General features: G+C 54.6%; 1 protein-coding gene across 23 annotated transcripts; it reads left to right on the top strand.

Moving 5' to 3' along the window:
* Positions 1-392: 392 nt before the first annotated feature.
* Positions 393-19,727, top strand: FAM234A (family with sequence similarity 234 member A). 23 transcript variants are annotated; one of them, XM_081558458.1, is made up of 15 exons: positions 393-456; positions 860-1,400; positions 2,842-3,016; positions 3,411-3,498; positions 11,566-11,863; positions 15,339-15,458; positions 15,653-15,844; positions 16,578-16,708; positions 16,951-17,083; positions 17,227-17,353; positions 17,659-17,799; positions 18,016-18,091; positions 18,195-18,350; positions 18,631-18,733; positions 18,821-19,727. In XM_081558458.1, exons 5-15 carry the CDS (start codon positions 11,599-11,601, stop codon positions 19,030-19,032), a joined length of 1,656 nt encoding a protein of 551 aa, XP_081414584.1. In that variant the 5' UTR covers positions 393-456; positions 860-1,400; positions 2,842-3,016; positions 3,411-3,498; positions 11,566-11,598; the 3' UTR covers positions 19,033-19,727. The 23 variants fall into 23 exon arrangements, with proteins under 23 accessions (XP_081414584.1, XP_081414585.1, XP_081414587.1 ...); XM_081558459.1 differs by lacking the exon at positions 860-1,400; XM_081558461.1 differs by lacking the exons at positions 2,842-3,016; positions 3,411-3,498 and adding an exon at positions 11,241-11,292 and having other exon boundaries at positions 11,382-11,863.
* The last annotated feature ends 594 nt before the right edge of the window (positions 19,728-20,321 follow it).

Raw genomic sequence — 20,321 nt, 5'->3', positions numbered from 1 at the left:
CTTTTTATATTGAAATAGAAATCCATAAAGTGAAAAGACAAGGCGCAAAATGAGATGCTTAACGACACAAGCAACCGACAAGAGTTTAACATTCCTGAGCGCTAAGATAGTACGAAAACACACCCCACTGAGCAGAAACTGGACCAACGACCAGAATAGGCACTTCCGGAAGAGGAAGTGTCGGCCAACACACTGAAAACCTACTAAAGAAGCTCCAATACGCCGACAACCGCGGAACCGCAGCAGAACCGCCGGAGCCCCAAACGCAACTCGCCGGGCGGACCCGCACCGCCGTCCGCGTTGCTCGGCAACTGTGCGGGCCGCGAGGCGGAGCCTGACCTGGGGCGCTTCCGCTTCGTCCGCCCCACCCTACCGGAAGTGACGCAAGGGGCGGGCCCGAGCGGCCTGCGGCGGCGCGGCAGCAGGTCTGGCAGCCTCGCGAGGGCGCGGCGGCAGGTGAGTAGCGCGTCCTCGTCCTCCTCGCGCGTGCGCGCCGCGGGGCTCGCGCGATCCGCCTCCTCCCTGCAGGCAGCTTGTGTCCCCGCCGCCGCGGGGTCCCGGGAGACCCCAGCCCTCAGGGCCCGATCGTGCTCGCCCCCACCGCCCGGCGTTGGGGTCCGCGTGTGTCCTTGCCGCCCCGTGGGTGGAGGCGCTCCGAGCAGATCCGACTCCCGCAGCCCGAGCTTCAGTTCAGCCGCGCTTTTCCCCCAGGACAGGATTAACTCCCACCCCTCGTTAGGCTCGGAAGCGAGCCAGCCATTGCTTCATGGGTTGCCTGGGAGTAATTTAAAAATATGCTAAGACAGGATGCCCGTGAGCTGCCTGTAGCCACTGTCAGAGATCCACGTCCTGTTACTAGGACAGCGCCGTCAGACGACCGGCCCCGTAACCAAAGCTCAGCTGACGGTTACTCATCTATGAGGTGATCGCTCTCTGCAGCCTGTCTTCTAAGCAAAAGCGAGGCAGAGTTGAAAAGGAGGAAGAACGCTGTCGTCTGTGAGACTTCCAGCTCCCCCGCGAACTGACTGCCTGGGAACTGACAGGCAAATCCTTACAACCCTGTAATTTCAGCCGAGGAGCTTGTGCGATGGGCTTGCCTCCTCCTAGGCTGCTGATTGCCTGGAGAATTCCATGGACAGAGGAGCCTGGCTGGCTGCAGTTCATGAGCAAAGAGTAGCGACTCACTCACTCAGGCTGCTGATGTCCTGAGCCTCACCCAGACCTCTCGCCTCCTCTCTTGCACTTTGGTTGTGAGCCTGCAGTTACACCAGCTCAAGGGAACTCAGAAAGTGCAGGGGGGAGGGGAGGGGTTGAGGCACGGTTCTCTGTGCTAAGGATTTAGCACTCATCAAGGAATTCCTGTTCTGAAGGAGCTTCAATTCTATGGGAAGATACAGATAGTAAGTACAATAAGTTAGCAACATTAGGAGCAGGAAAGAGCGAAATGGAAATGGCCCTGTTAGCAACCAAGTGGAGATTTGCTTGGACATTTTACCAGTTCTCTGAGCCCCTGTTGCACTGCTTCTAGTGCTTTCAGCTTCGAGTGTCAAGCATCTATTAAAAACTAGTTCAACCTCTGGAGGGATTCCACTGGCTTTCATTTAGGATTGTCCAGGGGACCAGAAACAAATGGGACCAGCAGCTTAAATGAGACCATCAGGATCTGATGATGGCACATGGGGTCTCACTAGTACCACCACCTTCTCACATAACTCTTTAATTTGTTTATGTGTTGGCTTTCTTCTCAGGTTCCTGACTCTGTCCTACCTACTTGTATTAGTTATCTGCTGCTCTGTAACAAATCAGCACAAAGTTTAATGGATTAAAACATCAAACATTTATTATCAGTTTCTGTGGGTCAGGAATTCAGGAGTGACTTAGGTGATTATGGTTCAAGGACTCTCATGGGGTTGCAACCAAGATACTGGCTGGGGCCACAGTCCTCTAATGTCTTGATTGGGACTGGAGGTTCTGACTCCAGGATAGCTTGCTCACTCAAGGCCTCAGTGCCTTGTGGGATGTTGGCTGGAGCCCTAATATCCTAGTTTGGAGGGCTTTTGCACAGGGCCCACGTCCTCCCATCGCCTCAGAGCAGGACGTCAGAGGAGAGGATGGTGAAGCCACCACACCTTTATGAACTAGTTTTGCAATTTTGCTGGTTCTCCTGCCACATTCTATTTGCTAGCGTTACTAAGCACAAAAGACTTCACCTTTTAATTTTTTAAAAAAACGATATGACCAAGGTATATTGGATATACCTAGAATGTATCCAGTGGGTCTCTAACATAACTAGGAAGCCCAGGTCTAAGTAGAATTTTGGCTGGTTCTGGGTAGTCATAATGGGAAGGAAAGTGTTTCAGGGAAGTTTTAAGGGGCCCGGTAGGCATTTACTTACTTATTGGCTGTGCTGGGTCTTTGTTGTGGCGTTTGGGCTTAGTTGCTCTCCAGCATGTGGGATCTTAGTTCCCCTGCCAGGGGTCGAACCCACGTCTCCTGCATTGAAAGGGAAATTCTTAACCACTGGACTGCCAGAAAGGTCCCTAAAGACTTCACCTTGAAGGGAGGCACATCAAAGAGCTTGTGAACTTATTTTAAAACCACTCCTGTGGGAAGAGTGACTCTTCTCTGTAATTCCAGTTGGATCCTAACCCCTGTTAGCTAACTGATTAGTTAGCTAACCCTAGAAAAGGAGCTCTTCTCAGAGTTACCAGAACCACGGTCAGCTTGTGGAAAAGTGCATTTTCCCAGAGAAAATCCAGGTGCTCTTATAGAGAGAAGGAGTAGATGTCAGGTAGTCAAACTGACCCCAACATCTGATACATGCTGTATATTTCAAACCAGGTCTTAAAAGTCGCCTGCTCCTGCACAGTGTATATTTCAAAATAAACTGTTAATAAATGCATTTATGAAAAAGCCCACAAAGAGAAAAACAACAACAAAAAAATGCATTGATGAATTACTCTTCCAAGAAAAGTTTACAAGCAGAGCGTAGGAAGAATTGGACGTTTATTGACAGGTGAACGTGTGTGTTTATTTTATGCCATGCACTATGCTTTATCCTGGGAAAACAAAGGCCACAAAGAAGGGATACCCTCTGAAGTTTCTGCCATCCGGGGGCAGGTCTCACCAGTGGCTCAGTGAGTAAGGAGCAGTGGCGGGTGCGGAGGGGGTGGTCTGGTTTGAGTGGGCATTTAAGACCTTATGACTGAGGGAACAGATGCTCGGTGTAGGGTTGGGGAGAGATGACACTACAGGTTGGTAAGAGCCAGGTGGTGAAAAGACCTGCAGGCAAATTGTGAAGAGTTAGTCAAGAGTTTCAAGCAGGGGAATGACATAATCAGGAGATGTTTTAGAAAGATATCTCTTGCAGCATGAAGGCCGGTTTTTTTTGTTTGTTTGTTTTTATCAAGATTTGAGAGGGCTACAGAAATCCAAATGAGAAGTTATGAAAGTATGACCTGAAGTAGTTGCTGTTGGTAGGAGAAGCTAATTGAAGAGGTAAGTCAGAATCTACAGGGTTTGTTGGTTGTTTCAAAATGTGCTGGATACCGCACTCAAAATCAGTCTTTATAAAACCCACAAACTTGGTGAATTTTGTTCCCTCTCTCACTGTGTTAAATCCTTCGTGAAATTTGGATATGGTGTCTGAAAAAAAGAACACTGATTCCTAAATGAATAACCAGGAAGCAGCTGTTGAGAGATCAAATGGCATATCTCCAAAATACGAGCCACTTTTTTAAAAACTGGAGGTGGGGCATGGTAGAGAATTGTGCTGGTCTGTAGACGGAAATGGTTGGCTCTGTTCGAAATCAGTGAACTGGGTGAGTGGAAGGATGGGGCTATTGCTCTCTACTTTCATGAATATCTAAACATTTGTGTGCCAAAAGCTTTTAAACAATAAGTAAATTCAAGTGAAGACCAACTTATAGGATTGATGAAAGGTGATCAAATAAGAGTTATTCTTTTATCTTCTTAAAAGCTGTGCCTTCCCTAATGTGAGGACAAGAAGAAACACTGGTTTGTGAGGGAATCAAAGGAAATTAAATCTGCCTTAGAACTCAGATAAAAGGCTTCTCCCATGTGATTTTATGGATAAATCTGCAAAACCTTGTTCTGTGTAATAGTCACTCATCTGAAATACAGGTGGCTAGTCCTCCTTAGCTCACTCTTAGGCAGTGTTCCAGCCACCCTCACCTCCTGAGGTCTTGAGTCTTGTGAAGGAAAGGGATTGTGCTGAGGTCCGGTCCCTAAGCACTGACCTGCCCATGAAACACTTGTCTTTATCCAGGAACTGTGAACGATCTTAAAATTTGACCTCATTTGAAAGATGATGAAGGGCATCTTCTTTGTCTTGAGATTATTTGCTTAGTGACAAGAGGAATAGTTGTTCGGCTGTAAACAGCTGAACACTGAAGTGGGCATTGTCTGACTTCTGCTTTGCTCAGCCGAAAACCCAGTTTGCCCAGTTGGGTTCTGTGGGCGTCTCTCACATGCATGCCTCTGGTGAACTGCTGTCGGAGCAGTCCTGATGCAAAGACATTCCTAGACCGCTTGTGTACGTCATAGCTGGCTTTGGGGACAAGCGTTGGGGCACTTGTGCTGTAAGGTCGATTCATGATTACAGGTCAGGAGGTCTGAGCACCAAGACAAGCTCCTGAGTGAAGCTTTCTCCCCAGGTAAATGCCACTTACCCAGTGTCTACCGTGCGTTTGGCACCGGGAGTCTGCCTGCCCTGAAATAGCTCTTTGTCAGCGGTTGTGGGAGGAGGATCATGGGCACTTTGAAAGAAAAAGGCCGAGTTCTCTGGTGGAAGGTGGCCCGCCGGGTCTGTGGCGCTCACACAGAGCTTCCTGAGGTTTGACACGGTCCAGCCGAGGCTCGGAGGATTGAGAAGGCCTCCTGGCAGGGGACCCAGCCCCACAGAAGACTTGGAAACCAGCACCCTTACTGGTCAGGTCAGAGCACAGCCAAGTGAGCAAAGGCAATGTGCCCAGTGGACACACGATCAGATGCTGTGTGTTCCGTCCTGTATGATTCTTGCCCCTTTGAAATGTAACCCCGCTGAGTGTGAGTTAGGGGGAGAGCTCCCCACGGAGAGAAGTCTGATTCTCCCTCACCTGCACCTTAAGAGTCTCGCTGGACCTGATCAGTTCTTGATTAAACTTTTTCATGTCTTTAATCCAGTGACAAAATCCTTTTGGTTTCTCTCACTAACTAGTGAAGCTAAAAGAGTAAGTTTAATATACAATCCGAGTTTTTCCTGAGTGTTCCCTACATGTTTTTCATGTTTTCTAATTTGCAGTTACCTTTGATTAAAATAATATCTGCTTTGTGATGCTGTCACGCTAGTAAGGTCAAGTAATAGAAGCAGCTATTCCTGCATGAATGGAGGGAGGTGGTCTGTGTCTCCACCAGGACTTCTGGGCAAATACCAGCGGGTGATTCCTTCCTTCTTCCCTCACAGAGTGGACTGTGGTTCCACGTTCTCAAAATTCTCAGCTAAAACCAGAGTTAAGACTTTAAGGCATGCAGTTTAAACAAAAATTTTACTTACTTTAAACCAATTTTTTAAAATATGCAAACAGCCTTTCTGTTTGAAGTGCTTAATTTTCCAAGTCTGTCCTCTTTGATTCATAGTCTGAAAATTCCTTTCAAAGAATGCTGTGGGGACTCCCCTGCTGGCCCAGTGGCTAAGAATCTGTCTTGCAATGCAGGGCACATAGGTTCAATCCCTGGTTGGGGAAGTAAGATCCCATAAGCCTCTCTGCACAACCAAAACAAAAAAGGAATGCTGTAAATTTGAATATTTTGAAATTGGGCAGGGGGTGGGGGTGGGGGACACATTTCTTATTAAACTCCTCTAAAATGATCTCTCCAAAAAAAAGTTACCAACTTTTAGTTTAAAAAGTTAACCCCCTGCTTTCATAGTCTCTGTAGAATTGTCAGGTCTTTGTTGGGGCAATTCTCCCTCTGCCTTGTTAGACTCTTTGTGCTTTTGTTATCCGCTAAACAGAGTTAGGGTGAGGCTTTTTTATTTTTGACTTTTCTGTTGTCTCTGACTCAGTAAACTCTTTTCAGAGAAAGAGCTCTTGGAGGAAAAGGAGTTATTTCTTTTCTCCAAATACTGTGTCTTCTTGCCCCTCCAAATGTTAACTCTTGCTGGGTGTTCTGTCCTTCCCTGCTGGGCGGGAGTGAAGGCTTGGCCTTGAGCAGACACACCCAGGGAAGCTGGGTGAGGCTCCTTAGTGCTGGGGGTGAGGGTGGGGGTGGCTTTGAAAAGCCTCACACAGTGATTGCGTGTTTATCTCATTCAGGTGATTCTTAGACTCATACCTTTTACCTTAACATTTATCATCTTGATGCATTTTCTTTCTTACCTCTCACTTTTCCCTTCATTTCTTTTTTCTGTTGGTTTACTTTCGTAGTTATTTGGGAAGCTCAGAAGCATCAGGAGAAAAAAAAACCCAGTGACCGAAAATCCTGTGACTCAGCTTGATTTCTGTCGTTAAGTCCCAGAGCTGCTTAGAAATGACAGAAAAGGACACGGGTGCAAATGAGGTCAGGATTCAAATCTCTTGAGCCTCAGGGCCTTGCCCTTTATTATCTTTTCTTCCTCTGTTGGGTCCTAACAGCTGTTATTTGAGGTGAAAGTGAAAGTCACTCAGCCCTGTCCTACTCTTTGGGACCCCATGGACTGTATAGTCCATGGGATTCTCCAGGCCAGAATACAGGAGTGGGTAGCCTTTCCCTTCTCCAGAATCTTCCCAACCCAGGTATCAAACCCAGGTCTTCCGCATTGCAGGTGGATTCTTTACCAGCTGAGCCACCAGGGAAGCCCAAGAACACTGGAGTGGGTAGGCTATCCCTTCTCCAGTGGATCGTCCCAACCCAGGAATTGAACCGGGATCTCCTGCATTGCAGGCGGATTCTTTACCAACTGAGCTATCTGGGAAGCCCCATTTGAGGTGAAAGAGGCTTGATTCCCTCGGTGTCCGTGTGCCCAGCACGGGTTGTGCTTTCCTTCACCATCTGTTGCCCTAATGCTGATGAGGATGTGTACACAAGGCTCCCACGTTGAGTTTTGCTGACGTAGAAAATATGCATTCCGTGCCCAGGCTGGCCTGTCTTTCCAGCGGGCCCGTTACTGAGAGCCCGTCAGCGGGGGGCTGTGGGTCTTTCCTGTATTGGCAGGTGAGGGGCTAATTAACCAACACACCTGGGTTTGGGCTTCGTCCCAGGGTTAGGGTTGCCAAGGCTTCCTTGCGGTATTAGAGGCAAAAGACCTGTTAAGTTTCTCATATTCCCTCTTTGTGTGGAATTGAACCAGAGCAGCTGCGATCTGAAACAAACCAGAAAAAAGCGTGGGGTTCACCAACCGACTGATCCGGCTCCGGGGAGACTTTGGGCACTTTACTCTGCCTCTGCCAGGCTCAGGGGTCAGGCTGGCAGTGCCTTCAGTTGTGGGCAGTGCTGTGAGTGCCCAGGCCAGGTCCAGGTGTGCCCTCAGCTTTGGGGACCCTGGAGCCCCGCCACGCCCTCACGGGCTCCCCTCCTGCCCAGGCAGGCTCTTCGTGACCTCAGGCACCTGTGCTGTCCTCTTCAGGGACTCGCTGTATGTGAGCAGCAGAGAACCACAGGGACGTTCTCCCCACGGTAGGGAGGGAAGTGATTGCTGTGGGGGGGCTGCAAAAAGGCAGTGATTGGTTTGAAATAGGCATGGTGGAGGTTGGCTGTTCTCAGAGGTCTTTGCAGAAACTCCACTGTGGTTGATGTTCTGCCAAAAACAAGCAGAACAAAGCACAAACAGTTCTCTGACTGTGGATCAGAAGCTTTGAGATCAGGCAGCTCCAGGGCAGCACCAGCACTGGGGGAGCTCTGACCTCCACTTCTTTATTATTTTTTAAACTGTGTACTTGGAACTAATTATAGGCTCACAAGATGTTACAGAAAGCTCGCAGGGCTGGCCCTGGCCTGTGGGGACGTCCAGCGTGGTGTCCGAGGCAGGAGGTGGATGCGGAGCCAGCCACCGTACTGCAGACCCGCCTCCTCCCGGCTGCCAGCCCCCACACGCGCTCCCTTGCATCTGAGGACGGGGGCGGCTGGCAGCTGCGTGGGCATGAGGACCCCCCACCCAACATGAGAGCCCCGCCTGACCCATAGGGACCCAAGAAGGAGGAGGATTCCAGGGAGTGGTCTGTGCAACCAGTTTTGTTTCCAGGTGAATCAAGTCATGTTAGTTGGTAAGGTTTCTCTTCTAGGAGCACAAACCTTCTGTGAGAAGGAGCACAGTGTCCTTCACCTGTTTGTTACAAAGTATCTTTAACTTGGAACTCTGTTAATGATTAAAAGGAAAAAAGTTATTCAGAGTAGCTAGAGTGAGCTCTTAACTCAGGGAGCAGTGTGTGAGTTCTGGCTCCTAACAGGGATAGGCAGCAGAGCCTGAGGCCAGCCCAGCTCCAGCCTCCCACCAGAGACACCCCGGACCGCCCCGGCGCCCAGGCCCCGTCTGGGCGGCGGTGCTGTTACCTCACAGGAGCTGAAACGGCTCTCGAAGACACTGCAAGGTAGAGCTCAGGATTTCACTTTCCGGAGTGGTTTATTACTGGCCTCAGTATCAAAACACCCTGAGGGCAGGCTCTGCCCGAGGTGCTGACCATGGCCATTGGCTCCACAGCCAGAGTGGACGGAGAGCCCGGGTGTGGCGTGTGTGCTTCTCGCACGTGATACTTGCGCTTCCGCGGGGCTCGTCTGTCCATCTGTCCATTCCGCCTGCCCTGCTGTCTCCAGACTCCTCCAGGGCCCTGGTGGGAGGGTGCAGGGCTAGAAATGGGCCCGGCCCCGGGGCTGGGTGGTCCACAGTGGATGGACAGCTGGAGGGGTGACCAACTTGCCCACAGAGCGTCCCACTGAGAGAGCCCGAGGCACAGCCTGGTGCCAGCCCTGGACTGCCCCTGGCTGTGGGCCCGCAGAGCCTCGGCCACCTCGGGTCCCCAGTGTCCACCGATTTCTGAGTTTGGCTCTCTGGCTCCCGTCCGTTCTGGCACAGTCTGCATGACTTAGCCCCTGAACAGCAAGCAACATCCTCTTTCCAACAAGTTCTCGTCTACCAACATTAGCTGCGGTATTTTTGGCAAATGGGAACCTTGGGTGGTGTAGCGAGGTGGGACGGGCACCTTGGACGGGACACCAGAGGGCCCGCACTTGTCATGGGCCTGCAGCCCTGCTGAGCAGGCGATATCCTCCTGAACACGGTTTTTCATTAATGCTCTTTAGACGCTGAGAAGGCTTACGTGTAAGAGAGGGATTAGATGTGACTCCACAGCACAGAATGTGGGCCGGGAGCTGGTCACGGGAGGCAGATTTCAGCTCTCAGTATGGCAGGTTCCCAGCAACCAGGCCTGTGCATCCCCGCTGTCTGCCGGCCCCACACCATTCCTGTGCCATGCCCACAGGAGAGCAGCGTGCTCAGTGTCATTTAATACTTTCCTTTAGTCAACTCACTTTTTCTGGGTTAAATACATTTGATGAGAACTGCCTGGAGGGTCAGGGACACAGAGCTGGAGGAGGGGCCCCATCCCAAGTCCCCACGGCCAGGGGCGGGGCACAGAACCCCCACTCTGACTCCCACAGCTGTGCTGCTGCTCCAGAGACCAAAGCAGGGCTGAAAATGCCCACCACTTGGCAAAGGAGGTAAACCTACAGCACGAGGGTACCTGTTTGAAACGCCCACTGTTGACGACCTGCCTATGAGCCGGCTTCCCAGACCCTCTCTCCTGGTGCCCGCCCCCACCCCTGCAGTCAGATGCCGGGCTGCAAGGAGGCCCTGGTCACAAGCCTTGCTCCATTTCCTGTGTCCAGCTCATTTCCTTGACAGGCTCACCTTTTCACGATGTGAACACTCCTGTCTCAACATTGAGGAGAAGGCACAGATGAGGTTTTTCAGTTGTAGTGATTGATGTACACCTAACATGAACCTTACTATCAGTGACATTTAGTACACGTGTGAGGTCCGCAGCCATCGTTACATCACAAGACAAAGCAACACCCTTTGGCAGTCACCTCTCCAGCCCCTGGCACCCACTCACCTACTTTCTGCCTCAGGGGAGCTGCCTGTTCTGGACATTCTGTATCAGTGAAGCCATTCAGTGTGACCTGTGTCTGCACAGTCTCACTGAGTGAGTGTTCACAGCTGTGTAATACTCTGTCACGTGGGCAGACCTGTGCTGCTTACCCACCGCCTGTAGAGACACTGGGGTGGTTCTAATGATGAAGCTCTGAGTGTCTGTGTGCAGGTGCTCTTGGTCTCCTGGGGGGATGCCCAGGAGTGGCGCTGCTGGGTCAGACCGCTGCCCCGTGTCTGACCGTCTGTGGAGCCGCCAGGCCACTTCTGCAGCAGCTGCTGCGATGCCCCCCTCCTGGCCCCCCCAGCTGCACATAACTGTTTACCCAGGGTCCCCACCTCCTCCTCCACTCTTACATTTTTTCACTTTATTACCAAAGCCGCTCTAGTGGATGTATACACAGCTTTTTATTATAGAAATAGAGAAAAGCCATTAAAGTGAGAAAGTAAAAAGTTTATACTGGGAATCCATGTGCACTGTAGTCTCTTCCCACTTCCCTGACCCACCCTGCAGGAGCCCATCCCGCTGTCCTGATTTTAACCTCCAGCAGGGCCTCCCTCTTGGGTGGGTGAGGGTTTCACCCACTCAGACCCTGTGATCTCCTGCGTCCTCTCAATGTGATCTGTGTCCGTTAGGACACTGGTTTGGCTGTTTAAAAAGGATCAAAATAACATACCTTGCCTTACACAAGGCAGAAGTGTGGGACTTCCCAGGTGGTCCAGCGGTTTATCTCCACTGCAGGGGGCTCGGGTTCAATCCCTGGCAGGGAAACTGACATCCCACATGCCAAGAGGCACGGCCAAAAACTAAAATAACAGCAGTGTGTTTCCTTCTCACACAACGAAGAGCTCGGGGCTTGGTGGTGGTGGTTTGCAGCTGTCAGTGGTTCACTTCTTCAGAAGTGTTTTCCACTGTGTTTTCCAAGCCAGCCTCCCCGGGTTCCCTCCCTGCCCACGCCTGGTGCACTTGGTGAGGGGGCTGGAAGGAGGGAGGTGGCCCCCACCTCGTTTCCAGCAACAATCAGCTTGCTGCGCTGTGTGTCAGCAGCTGTACGTGTGCTCTCCGTGCCTTTACCACTCTAAGCCTCAGCCTCCTGAATACTGCTGTTCCCTCTTGCAGGGATGGACGCAGGCCCCAGCAGGTCTCGCCCAACGCCCAGGTCACACCATGAGTAAGCGCAGCCCCTCCCTGGGGGCAGGCGGGAGGCCAGTCAGAGGTGCCTCAGTTCATGGTTAATGTTTAACATGTGCTTTGCTGTAGTCTCACCTGGCTGGCCTACCCGGGTCAGCAGGCGGGAGTCGTGGTGCCTGCTGCCTCTGAGACCACGGCCTCCCTGTTCAGAGACGTTCTCCAGAGGAGCCGTGATGCTCTCTGTTGCCTCTCCTGGCTGATGGGCCGTGGCCACGCCAGCTCCTGACCGCCTCTCCTTCTGTCGCCGCCGCAGTGGCCAGGAGGTGAACTCAGGGATGTGCACACAATGACGGACGGCAAGGACTTGGAGGCCGAGATCCACCCCCTGAAGAGCGAGAACAGGAAGGTGCCGGATAACACAGGGGCCCCGGCAGGAAAGGAGCCCCGCGTGACGCCGGCCCCACAGACCCGCCTCTCGCGCTGCCGGACCGCGGCCTTCTTCCTCTCCCTGTTCGCCTGCCTCCTCGTGGTGTTTGTGGTCTCCTTCATCATCCCATGTCCGGACCGGCCGGCGTCGCAGGGGGTGTGGAGGATCGATTACAACGCGGCAGGTGTGGGCGGCGGGGGCGCCGAGGGACCCCGGGTGCCCTGGAGTCTCGGAAACAGGAGTGCCCTCGGGATGATGGGTGGGGTTGGGAAAAGAAAGGGCCCGTTTGGTTACTTTCCTGAATTAAAAAGCTATTAGTCCAAGAGAGCACCTGGCAGAATAGATGCAGAGAAGGTCATCCCAAAGGTGAGAACCAGGCTGCATGTCTGCCGCGGGCCTCCTGACAGGCTCCAGCCCACTCCGCCATCTCGTGTCCACAGTCTGGGCCTTCAGCTGAATCTGCTTCGCTGGGCACATCCCTGCCCACCAGGCGCTGTCCCACATCAGTGGGCGTGCGTGCTCACAGCCTAGCAGTGCTGCTTTGAGCAAACTGGAAGCCCTCTCTCGTGGAATAGGGCTTCCTTCATAGCTCAGTTGGTCAAGAATCTGCCTGCAGTGCAGGAGACCCCGGTTTGATCCCTGGGTTGGGAAGATCCCCTAAAGAAGGGAAAGGCTACCCACTCCAGTATTCTTGCCTAGAGAATTCCAAGTTCTGTATAGACCATGGGGTTGCAAAGAGTCGGACACGACTAAGCAACTTTCACTTTCACTTTCTGGTGGAATAAGGGGAATTTCTTCCATGAGCCCCACTTATGGTCGGTGCTTAATTTTGAGAGCGAGGAGTAACATGTGATTCTATGTTGATTTTTGTCAGCTTTACTGAGATATAATTCATGTATCATAATATCCACCTGTGTTGAGTGCATGACTCAGTGACTTTTAGTCAGTTTAAGGCCTGAGCACCTGGGCAGCTGTCTCTGCATCCAGCATTGAGACTGTCCCCTCATTCCTACCTGGCTCCTCGCTGTGGCCTGTCCCCACCACTGGCTTCTGTCTCCATGCACTTGCCAGTCCTAGACATTTCACGTGAATGAAATCCTGTAAGACGCATCTTTGCTTCTCTCCCATGAGTTCATCCATGTGCTCACGTGTTCCTTTGTGTGGAGAGAGTGTTCATCCACTGACCAGCTAGTGACCATTTGCGTCGTTTCAGTTCCTGACTTTCATGAGTAACACTGCTATGAACATTTGTGTACAAATCCTTGTGTGGACGTATCCTGTTTTTCTTGGGAAGACCAGCAGGAACAGGGTTGTTGAACCTCACACTAAGTCTGGTTTGACTCCAGTCCTTTCCAGGCCTCCGTTTCATGTCCCTACTGGCTGACACTCATTGTGGTCTTTGCCGTGTGGCCTTCCTAGTGAGTGTGAAGTGGTATCTCAGTGTGGTTCGCATTTCCCTGGTGACTAGCAATGTTCACGTGAATTATTGGCTGGTCTTATACCTTCTGTGGTGAGCGTCTATTCGTATCTTCTGCTCACTTAAAAATATGATTGTCTTATTATTAACACAACGTAGTTAATCAAATATACGTCAATCAAAATTTTTTAAGTTTTTTATATTAATATCTTCCAGGTACAAGTCTTCCATCACATATATGATGTGTGAATATGTGTGACTCGTCTGGGGCTTATCATTTCATTCTCTTTAGGGTGTCTACTGAAGCACAAAAGTTTTAAATTTCGATGAGATCAAATGTATCCATTTTTTGTGTGTGAATTATGCTTGTGGTATCTAAGAACTCTTTGCCTAAGTTAAGGTCATGAAGATTTTCTCCAGTTTTTCCCGTTACAGTTCTCCTTCTGACACTGAGGTCTGTGATCCTTTCTGAAGTTGCCCGCCTCCCCACCCCGCCTGCCCCCCCACCCCGCCTGCCCCCCCACCCCGCCTGCCCTAGAGGTCGCTCGCCTCTTCAGTCCCTCTGGCAGGAAGCTGCTGCTTTCTAATCTTAGCCCATGTGGTCCCCGGCTGATGGAGGGTAGGCAGCCCAGTGCTCCGGTTATGTGTCTTAAACCAGTGCTTCTCCATTAACGTGTGCCTTCAATCTGCTCCCAGAGTCCTGAAATGGGAGCTTTTGACAATTCTGTCTCATTTTACCATTATTTTTGGAGGAGAGGGTTTATTTACCAAGCTCGTCACCGCTTAATTCTGAAAGTCTTTGTCTGGTGTTCAATTTTATCTTTGTGGTAAAATGCGTATCACCAAAAAAAGTTGCCATTTTAGAGTAAACAACTGAGTGGCATTCGTTCAGAAGACCACGTGACCATCATCGCTTATTTGAAAACTTTTGTCATCTCAGAAGTTCTGTGGCCAACACAAGGCGACTCTCCACCTGCCTTCCCGCCCAAGCCCTCCTGCCCGCTGATCTGCTTCATCTCTTGGAGGGGCCTGTGCTGAGCCCCTCACATGACCGGAGATGTCTTTTTGTGACTGGAGGTGGCTTTTGTGACTGGAGGTGGCTTCTGTGACTGGCTGACTACACTCGAGGCTCATCATGCTGCAGCCTGATGCAGAATTTCGCTTTTTTTATGGGTGAATAACAATCTCTTTTATGGACGGATCATGTTTTGTTTACTCTTCAACCCATGGACGCCTGGCTTACTTCCATGTTTTTGCTTTTGTAAACAATGCAGCTGTGAACATTCCTGTACAAGTGACTACTTGAGTCCCTGCTTTCAGTTATGTTGGCTGCACACCCGAAGAATGGAATTGTCGGAGCCCAGGCTCATTCTGTGTTAGCTTTCTGAGAAAGTGCTGGGCTGTTTTCCACAGCAGCTGCCGCATGTTACATCCCCAGGAGCAAAGGACCAGGGCTCCGGGCCAGAAACTCTGGTTTTCTTTTATTTTAATAATTGCCATCCTAACAAGTAGGAGATGGTGTCTCATCATGGTTTTGATCTGCGTTTCCCTTATTACTAGTGATGCCGAGTGTCTTTCTGTGAGTTTATGAACTATTTATACATCTTCTTAGGAGAAACATATTTTCCAGTCTTTTGCCTATTTTTGAATTGGGTTGTTTTTATTGTTGTACACTCTGGATCCTCCTCATCAGATGCAGTTTGCAGATGCTTCATCCCCTTCTGTGGCTCTTCTTTTCCCTCTCCTGACAGTGCCCCTTGATCAGGTCCAATTTACCTGTTCTTCCCTTTTGTCGCCTGTGCTGTTTTCTTTTGTTTGTTTGCCCCTATGTCTCTTTTTCTAAGACTTTTATAGTTCTGGCTCTTCAGTGTAGGTCTTTGATCCATTTTGAGAAAACTTTTGTACCCAGGGTGAGGTAAGGGCAGCATTTCATTCCTTTAGATGTCTGATTTTAAAGCATGTAGTTTGTCATCTGAGTCCTTGACTGGAGGAAGGGGTAGCCCCTGTGAGTGTGGACTCCAGATCCCAGGCTGGTTAGGGAGGGCCTCGGCCCTGAATAGAAGGTGCTGCCCAGCTGTCCTTAGCACCTGATGCCCCCTCCGGAGGGCGTGGGGTCGCCAGCCCGCGGAGGCGGCACTGCCCTGCTTCCCTCTGTGTGCGGCCGCACCCAGCTCCGGCCCCAGGGCACAGAGCGGGGCGTGCCAGGCCTGGCCTGGGAATGTAGCTGGGGTTTCCTTTCCAGTCGCCTATGACTTTCTAGCTGCAGAAGACGTGAACAAGGACAAGATCCAGGATATTCTCTTTCTTTATAAAAACACCAACAGCAGCAGCGGCAATTCCAGCCTCTCCTGTGCTGATGAAGGTAAGTTTTGTTTTTATCCCAAAGCTGAGGTGCTCCCTGCAAGAAGAGGAGGGGTCCCCTGGCCCTCTCGGGGTTTGGGGGAGGCAGCTGGTGGGAGTCCTGGACACACCCGCATCGCCCCCTCCCCATCTGACCCCGGGGGCTCAGGGCCAGGCCCAGGCTCACGCTGCAGCAAGTGGCTGCCCTCCCGCCAGGCTTTTCCTGCCCCTGCACCTTCGTGACCGCTGTGTCCGGGGCCAGCGGCAGCGTCCTCTGGGAGCGGCCTGTGGCCCAGGACAGGGCCTTTGTGGAGTGTGGCGTCCCGCAGCCAAGGGGCAGCGCAGCACCCTCTGCCTGCATCGTCCTCGGCAGGCCTGGCCCTCTCGTCGCTGTGGACACGCTCACAGGTGGGCTGCTCGCTGCAGTGGGCCCCCTGGGCTCGAGGGTCTCAGGGCTGCGCGCTCTTCGGAGGGTCAGCTCGCACTCTCGGGGCAGCAAGTCTAGACAGGAGGGAAGGCACGGGCTTGAGGGCCATGAGGAGTCACAGTGCATTGTCCTCCCCTCCAGTGCAGCTGTGGGCGCCTGGGGCTGGGGGAGCCAGCTGCTGCCCACTCGCAGGGCAGGGGCAGGTACCAGGCCAGGTCCAGGGGGAGCGGGGTATGTGCCTGTCCAGCTCGAGCCCCAAGGCACATACGCGCCTTAAAGACAACAGGCCTAGGTCCCTTCCCAAGGCCCTGAGGAATCCTGCACCTTGATGCTAGGGTGGTTCAAGGTGGCACTTGCTTTATAAGCTGTGGTTTTAAGGACAGGCAGGAAAACAAAGAGGAAATGTAAGAACATGTCTAAATACGGACTTGGGCAGGTTGTACCTGGGTCAGATGCCGTCAGGTCAGCACCTGCAGTCCCTGGGTCCCCGCCAGCCTGCACCTTCTTTCTTGCCCTGTGCGTGCACACGTGTGACCCCTGAGAGCAGCGGTGAGCCAGGCCCTGCCAGCCCAGGAGGGGGAGGTCCGCATCAGCCAACCTGCAAACACGATGTGGGAAAAGGAGGGGCTTGCCGCCAGGACACTGTTGACCGTGCCTGTGGGCCATGTCCCAGCGGCCATGCACACAGCGCTCGGGTCCTGTGTTCCATTTCAGGGAAGACCCTGTGGAGACAGCCTCACAGCTTCAGGGGAAACGCGTCCGTCCTGAGCCCTCTGCTCCGCGTGCCCGACCTCGATGCCGATGGGGCCCCGGACCTGCTGGTCCTCGTCCAGGAGGAGAACCAGGTACTGCCCCATCCCAGCTGTGCGGCCTCCCCTTCGGGGTCTCGTCCGGGGCCCCAAGCTCCGGCGCCTGCAGACCCAGTAGGTGCTTCTGGGCCCCCAAGAGTGGCAGAGAGTGCACTCCCCGCCAGAGCCCCAGGCGCAGCTCTGAGAACGACGCAGGCAGCCCCGTGTCTCCCAGCCTCTGTCCGACCCGGACGGCCCAGCCAGCGGCCTGAGCCCCGTCTCCTCCGCATGTGCTGCAGGTCAGTGGCTACATCTATTCGGGTGGCACCGGGCAGCAGGTCAGCTCCCCGGACAGCCTGGGTGTGGACGGGACCGGCGACTCCATCCTCCACGTCACCAGGGCGGGTGCCCACTACATCCTCGTCCCCTGTGGTATGTGGCACCTGCGGCCCCAGGACGGCCTCCTTCACGGTCCTGCTGGCACCCGGGCAGAGGCGGGTGTGGGGCTGGCTGTGCCTCCAGGGATGCAAGGGTCTCGCCCGCCAAGAGGGGACCAGGCTCTTCTGTGTTCCCAGGCACTGCCCTCTGCAGCCGCTCCGTGAAGGGCCTGTACGAGGTCAGCGGGAGGGACAGCGCGCTCAAGAGCGACCCCCTATGGGAGGACATGCTCAGCACTGCATCACACAGGCTGCCTGTGCACAGGTGGGGGGAGTGAGGAGCCATGGGGGGCACAGGCCATGTGCCAGGGGTCTGGAGTCACCCTGGGCTCAAACTCAGAAACCTGGCGTATAGAAATGGAATAAAAACTGGGAGAAGATGGGTGCCCCTGGGCTTGCTGGTCCCTGCATGCAGCGAGGGTCTCTTGTGATCCTGAAACTGGAAAAGCAAGAAACGTGAAGCTGAGCACTGGGAGCCCCACAGGGGCACTGGGGAGTGGGGGGAGAGGACGTGTAGCATCCCGCCCCCACCCCTGCGGGGGCCCCGTCCCACCCCTCCTGCCCCTGCAGCTCGGGGGCCATCCGCCACCTGATAAATGTGCCGGGGAAGGCGGGCGATGACCTGCTTCTCGTGAGCGCTGATGCCTGTGTGCTGCTGGACGGGCAGGACCTGACGCCCAGGTGGACCTTCAGCACAGCCCAGGTCCTGAGGTATGGGGTCCTTCTGCAGGGAGCTGGGCCCCCCCCAGCCTGTCCCCCTAGGGAGACCTGGGGGCAACGCCACTGCCTGTCACCTGGTGCCACCCTGCCTGTGGAGGGAGGTGAGACCTCCCTGGTGACAGCAGCCCCTCCTCGCTGGCACGGCCCCCGTCCCGGGCACCTCCTCACAGAGGCCCTTCATGAGGCCCCTCTCTGCTCTCCTTCCAGAAAACCCGTTCTCGGCCACTACAAACCCGACACCCCAGCCGTGCTCGTCGAGAATGGGACCGGCTCCAACAGACAGGTCAGCGGCACCTCCTCCGGCCTCAGCTTTGCTCGCAGCTGGGAGTGGGACCAGGGCCCCATGAGCCACCCCCAGGGCCGCAAACTGTCCTCCGCCCCCACAGGTCCTGCTCCTGGACCTCAGCTCCGGGGCCATCTTGTGGAGCCAGGCCCTCCCGGGCCTCCCTGGGGACCCGCCGTCCGCCAGCCTGCCCACTGCGGACCACCGCTCCGCCTTTTTCTTCTGGGGCGACCACGAGCGGACTGGCTCCAACCAGACGGTAGAGTCTTGGGTCCTGGCTGACAACGCGGGGCAGACCCAGTGGCTGGGGGCGTGCAAGGAGACAGAAGCCCCCCGGGGCAGGCAGAGACGAGGGGGGCTAGGAAGATGGGGGTGGACAGGCAGCAGCCGGAAGACCCCGAGGAGGGTCAGGCGGGGAAGGGAGGCAGGAAGTGGGTGCAGGGCTGGTGCTGGCGTTTCCCGGGACCCAAGCGGACACAGCTCCAGGCGAGGTCTCAGTTGCGAGTGTCGGCCTCACCCTCCACCCCGTGCTCACGCAGGAGCCCGGAGTTGCCGAGCGCTGCCTGTACATGCTCCACCCCACGCTGCCCAGCATCCTGCTGGAGCTGGACATCATCTCCGCCCCTATCATCGCCTTCCAGGGTGAGTGCATCCCCGTGGGCCCAGGCCTGCCAGCCGGGGGAGGCCCACACCAGCCAGCCCCCTGCCCTGACAGCCGTGTCCCCCCAGTGGTTCTGCTGGAGCCAGGCCGCCACGCTGCCTGCATCCTCCTGACGGGCCCAGCCAGCCCCAACCCACCCGGCCTGGTCTCCGTGAGCAAACACAAGGTGCAGGACCTCGTCCTGGGCGGCAGGGTGGTCCGCCTGGCTGAGGGTGGCCCCGAGAGTGACCAGGCCGTCCAGGACCGGCTCTCCCGCCTGCGGTACCGGAGTGAGGCCTAGACAGGCCGGCAGAGCCCACGGGGAGGAGGCCGCTGCAGTCACACGTCCCGGGACGTCGGTCCATCACTGACTCAGTCTACATGCTGACTCCTGACCTGGCCACACTCTGCACAGATCCTGCCACCCCAGGGACACTCAGGTCCTCACTCAGCCCCTCAGGGTTTCCCTGGGCAGGGCCTGGGCTGACAGCAGCTCACCCTTGCCCCTCCACACCTGGCCAGAGACACGGCCGCCTAAGTCCCCTCCCCCTTCCATCTGAGCCTCGCCTTCTCCACACTGTCTCCCGGGGTCACGGCTCGTCGGAGTGGTAGGCCACTCCAGACCCCCACGTGGTTGTGGTGAGTTACCCGGACAGCCATGACAGGGCCATGAAGAAGGGGCCTGGGAGGAGGACAAGCCATGTGGAGCTGTGAGTGCCCTGAGGACCTGGCCCGGCATGTACCTGGCTCCATGTGCATCCCTGGATACACCCCAGGGCTCCTTGTCCCTCGGGGTCCCTGCAGCCCTAACTGTGGCCAGCAGCCCCTCCTTCCTGGTGCTGGGACATTCCCCTCCAGTTGGTGTCACCTCTGTGCCTTGTTCGCCCCAGACTTCGTGGTGCTGTGGGGCTCCGCCCTGTCTGGACAAGAGCACGCAGCCTGATGGCCCTGTGTACCTCGGGAAGAAATCAGAATAAACACTGGTTTTGCACCATCGGGAAAGCCCTATGTGTGCTGAATCGGTGGGAAGGGCGTCTGGGGGGGTGGGCGTCCAGCACAGCCTCCAAGGGCATCTTGGGTCTGCGACCCTGCCCTGCTCACCCAGAGCAGGGCAGCGGCCTGGCCTGTGGGCACACTTCCCCCTGGGACAGGAGGGGGGTCCCCCAGCCACCCAGCAGGAGGAACCCAGGGGGGAGCTTCGGTGAGACGCAGGTCTGGGCACAAAGCGATGGGGGCCGTTGTGGGGAATCCTACAGGGATTTACTAGAAGCACTTACACGATGAGCCTGCTTCCCGAGCCAGGTCTGCTTCTCCTTGCAAAAGCCTTGGTCGTGGCAGCAAGGCTGGAGTTGAAGGGGTGCATCCCTTGTCCCTGTGAGAAGCCACTGAGCCCCCAAGGCCCAGAGCAGGGCCCACACCGCGGAGAGAGGAGCCCACCCCGGGCAGTGAGCAGCCTGCAGGCCTCAGGACAGTGTGCTGGCGGCCAGGGGTCAGGGCCCAGAGGCAGCCTCACCGTGCACCAGCCCTGTGAATGAAGCTGCTGTGCCCGTGGCCACTGGGCTCCTGGGGGCTGTGGCCGGCAGCCTTCAG

This window comes from Giraffa tippelskirchi, chromosome 13 (genome assembly GCF_054371585.1).
Source record: "Giraffa tippelskirchi isolate mGirTip1 chromosome 13, T2T-mGirTip1v1.2.pri, whole genome shotgun sequence".
NCBI lineage: Eukaryota > Metazoa > Chordata > Mammalia > Artiodactyla > Giraffidae > Giraffa > Giraffa tippelskirchi.
This window is presented reverse-complemented; position numbering and strand designations above follow the sequence as displayed.

What these genes read in the sequence shown, in the direction of transcription:
- FAM234A (XM_081558453.1), top strand. Translation starts at nt 11,599, where the DNA reads ATGACGGACGGCAAGGACTTGGAGGCCGAGATCCACCCCCTGAAGAGC. An exon ending in TCGTCCAGGAGGAGAACCAG is followed by an intron (nt 16,709 to 16,950) that starts GTACTGCCCCAT and finishes CATGTGCTGCAG; the next exon opens with GTCAGTGGCTACATCTATTC. An exon ending in CTACATCCTCGTCCCCTGTG is followed by an intron (nt 17,084 to 17,226) that starts GTATGTGGCACC and finishes CTGTGTTCCCAG; the next exon opens with GCACTGCCCTCTGCAGCCGC.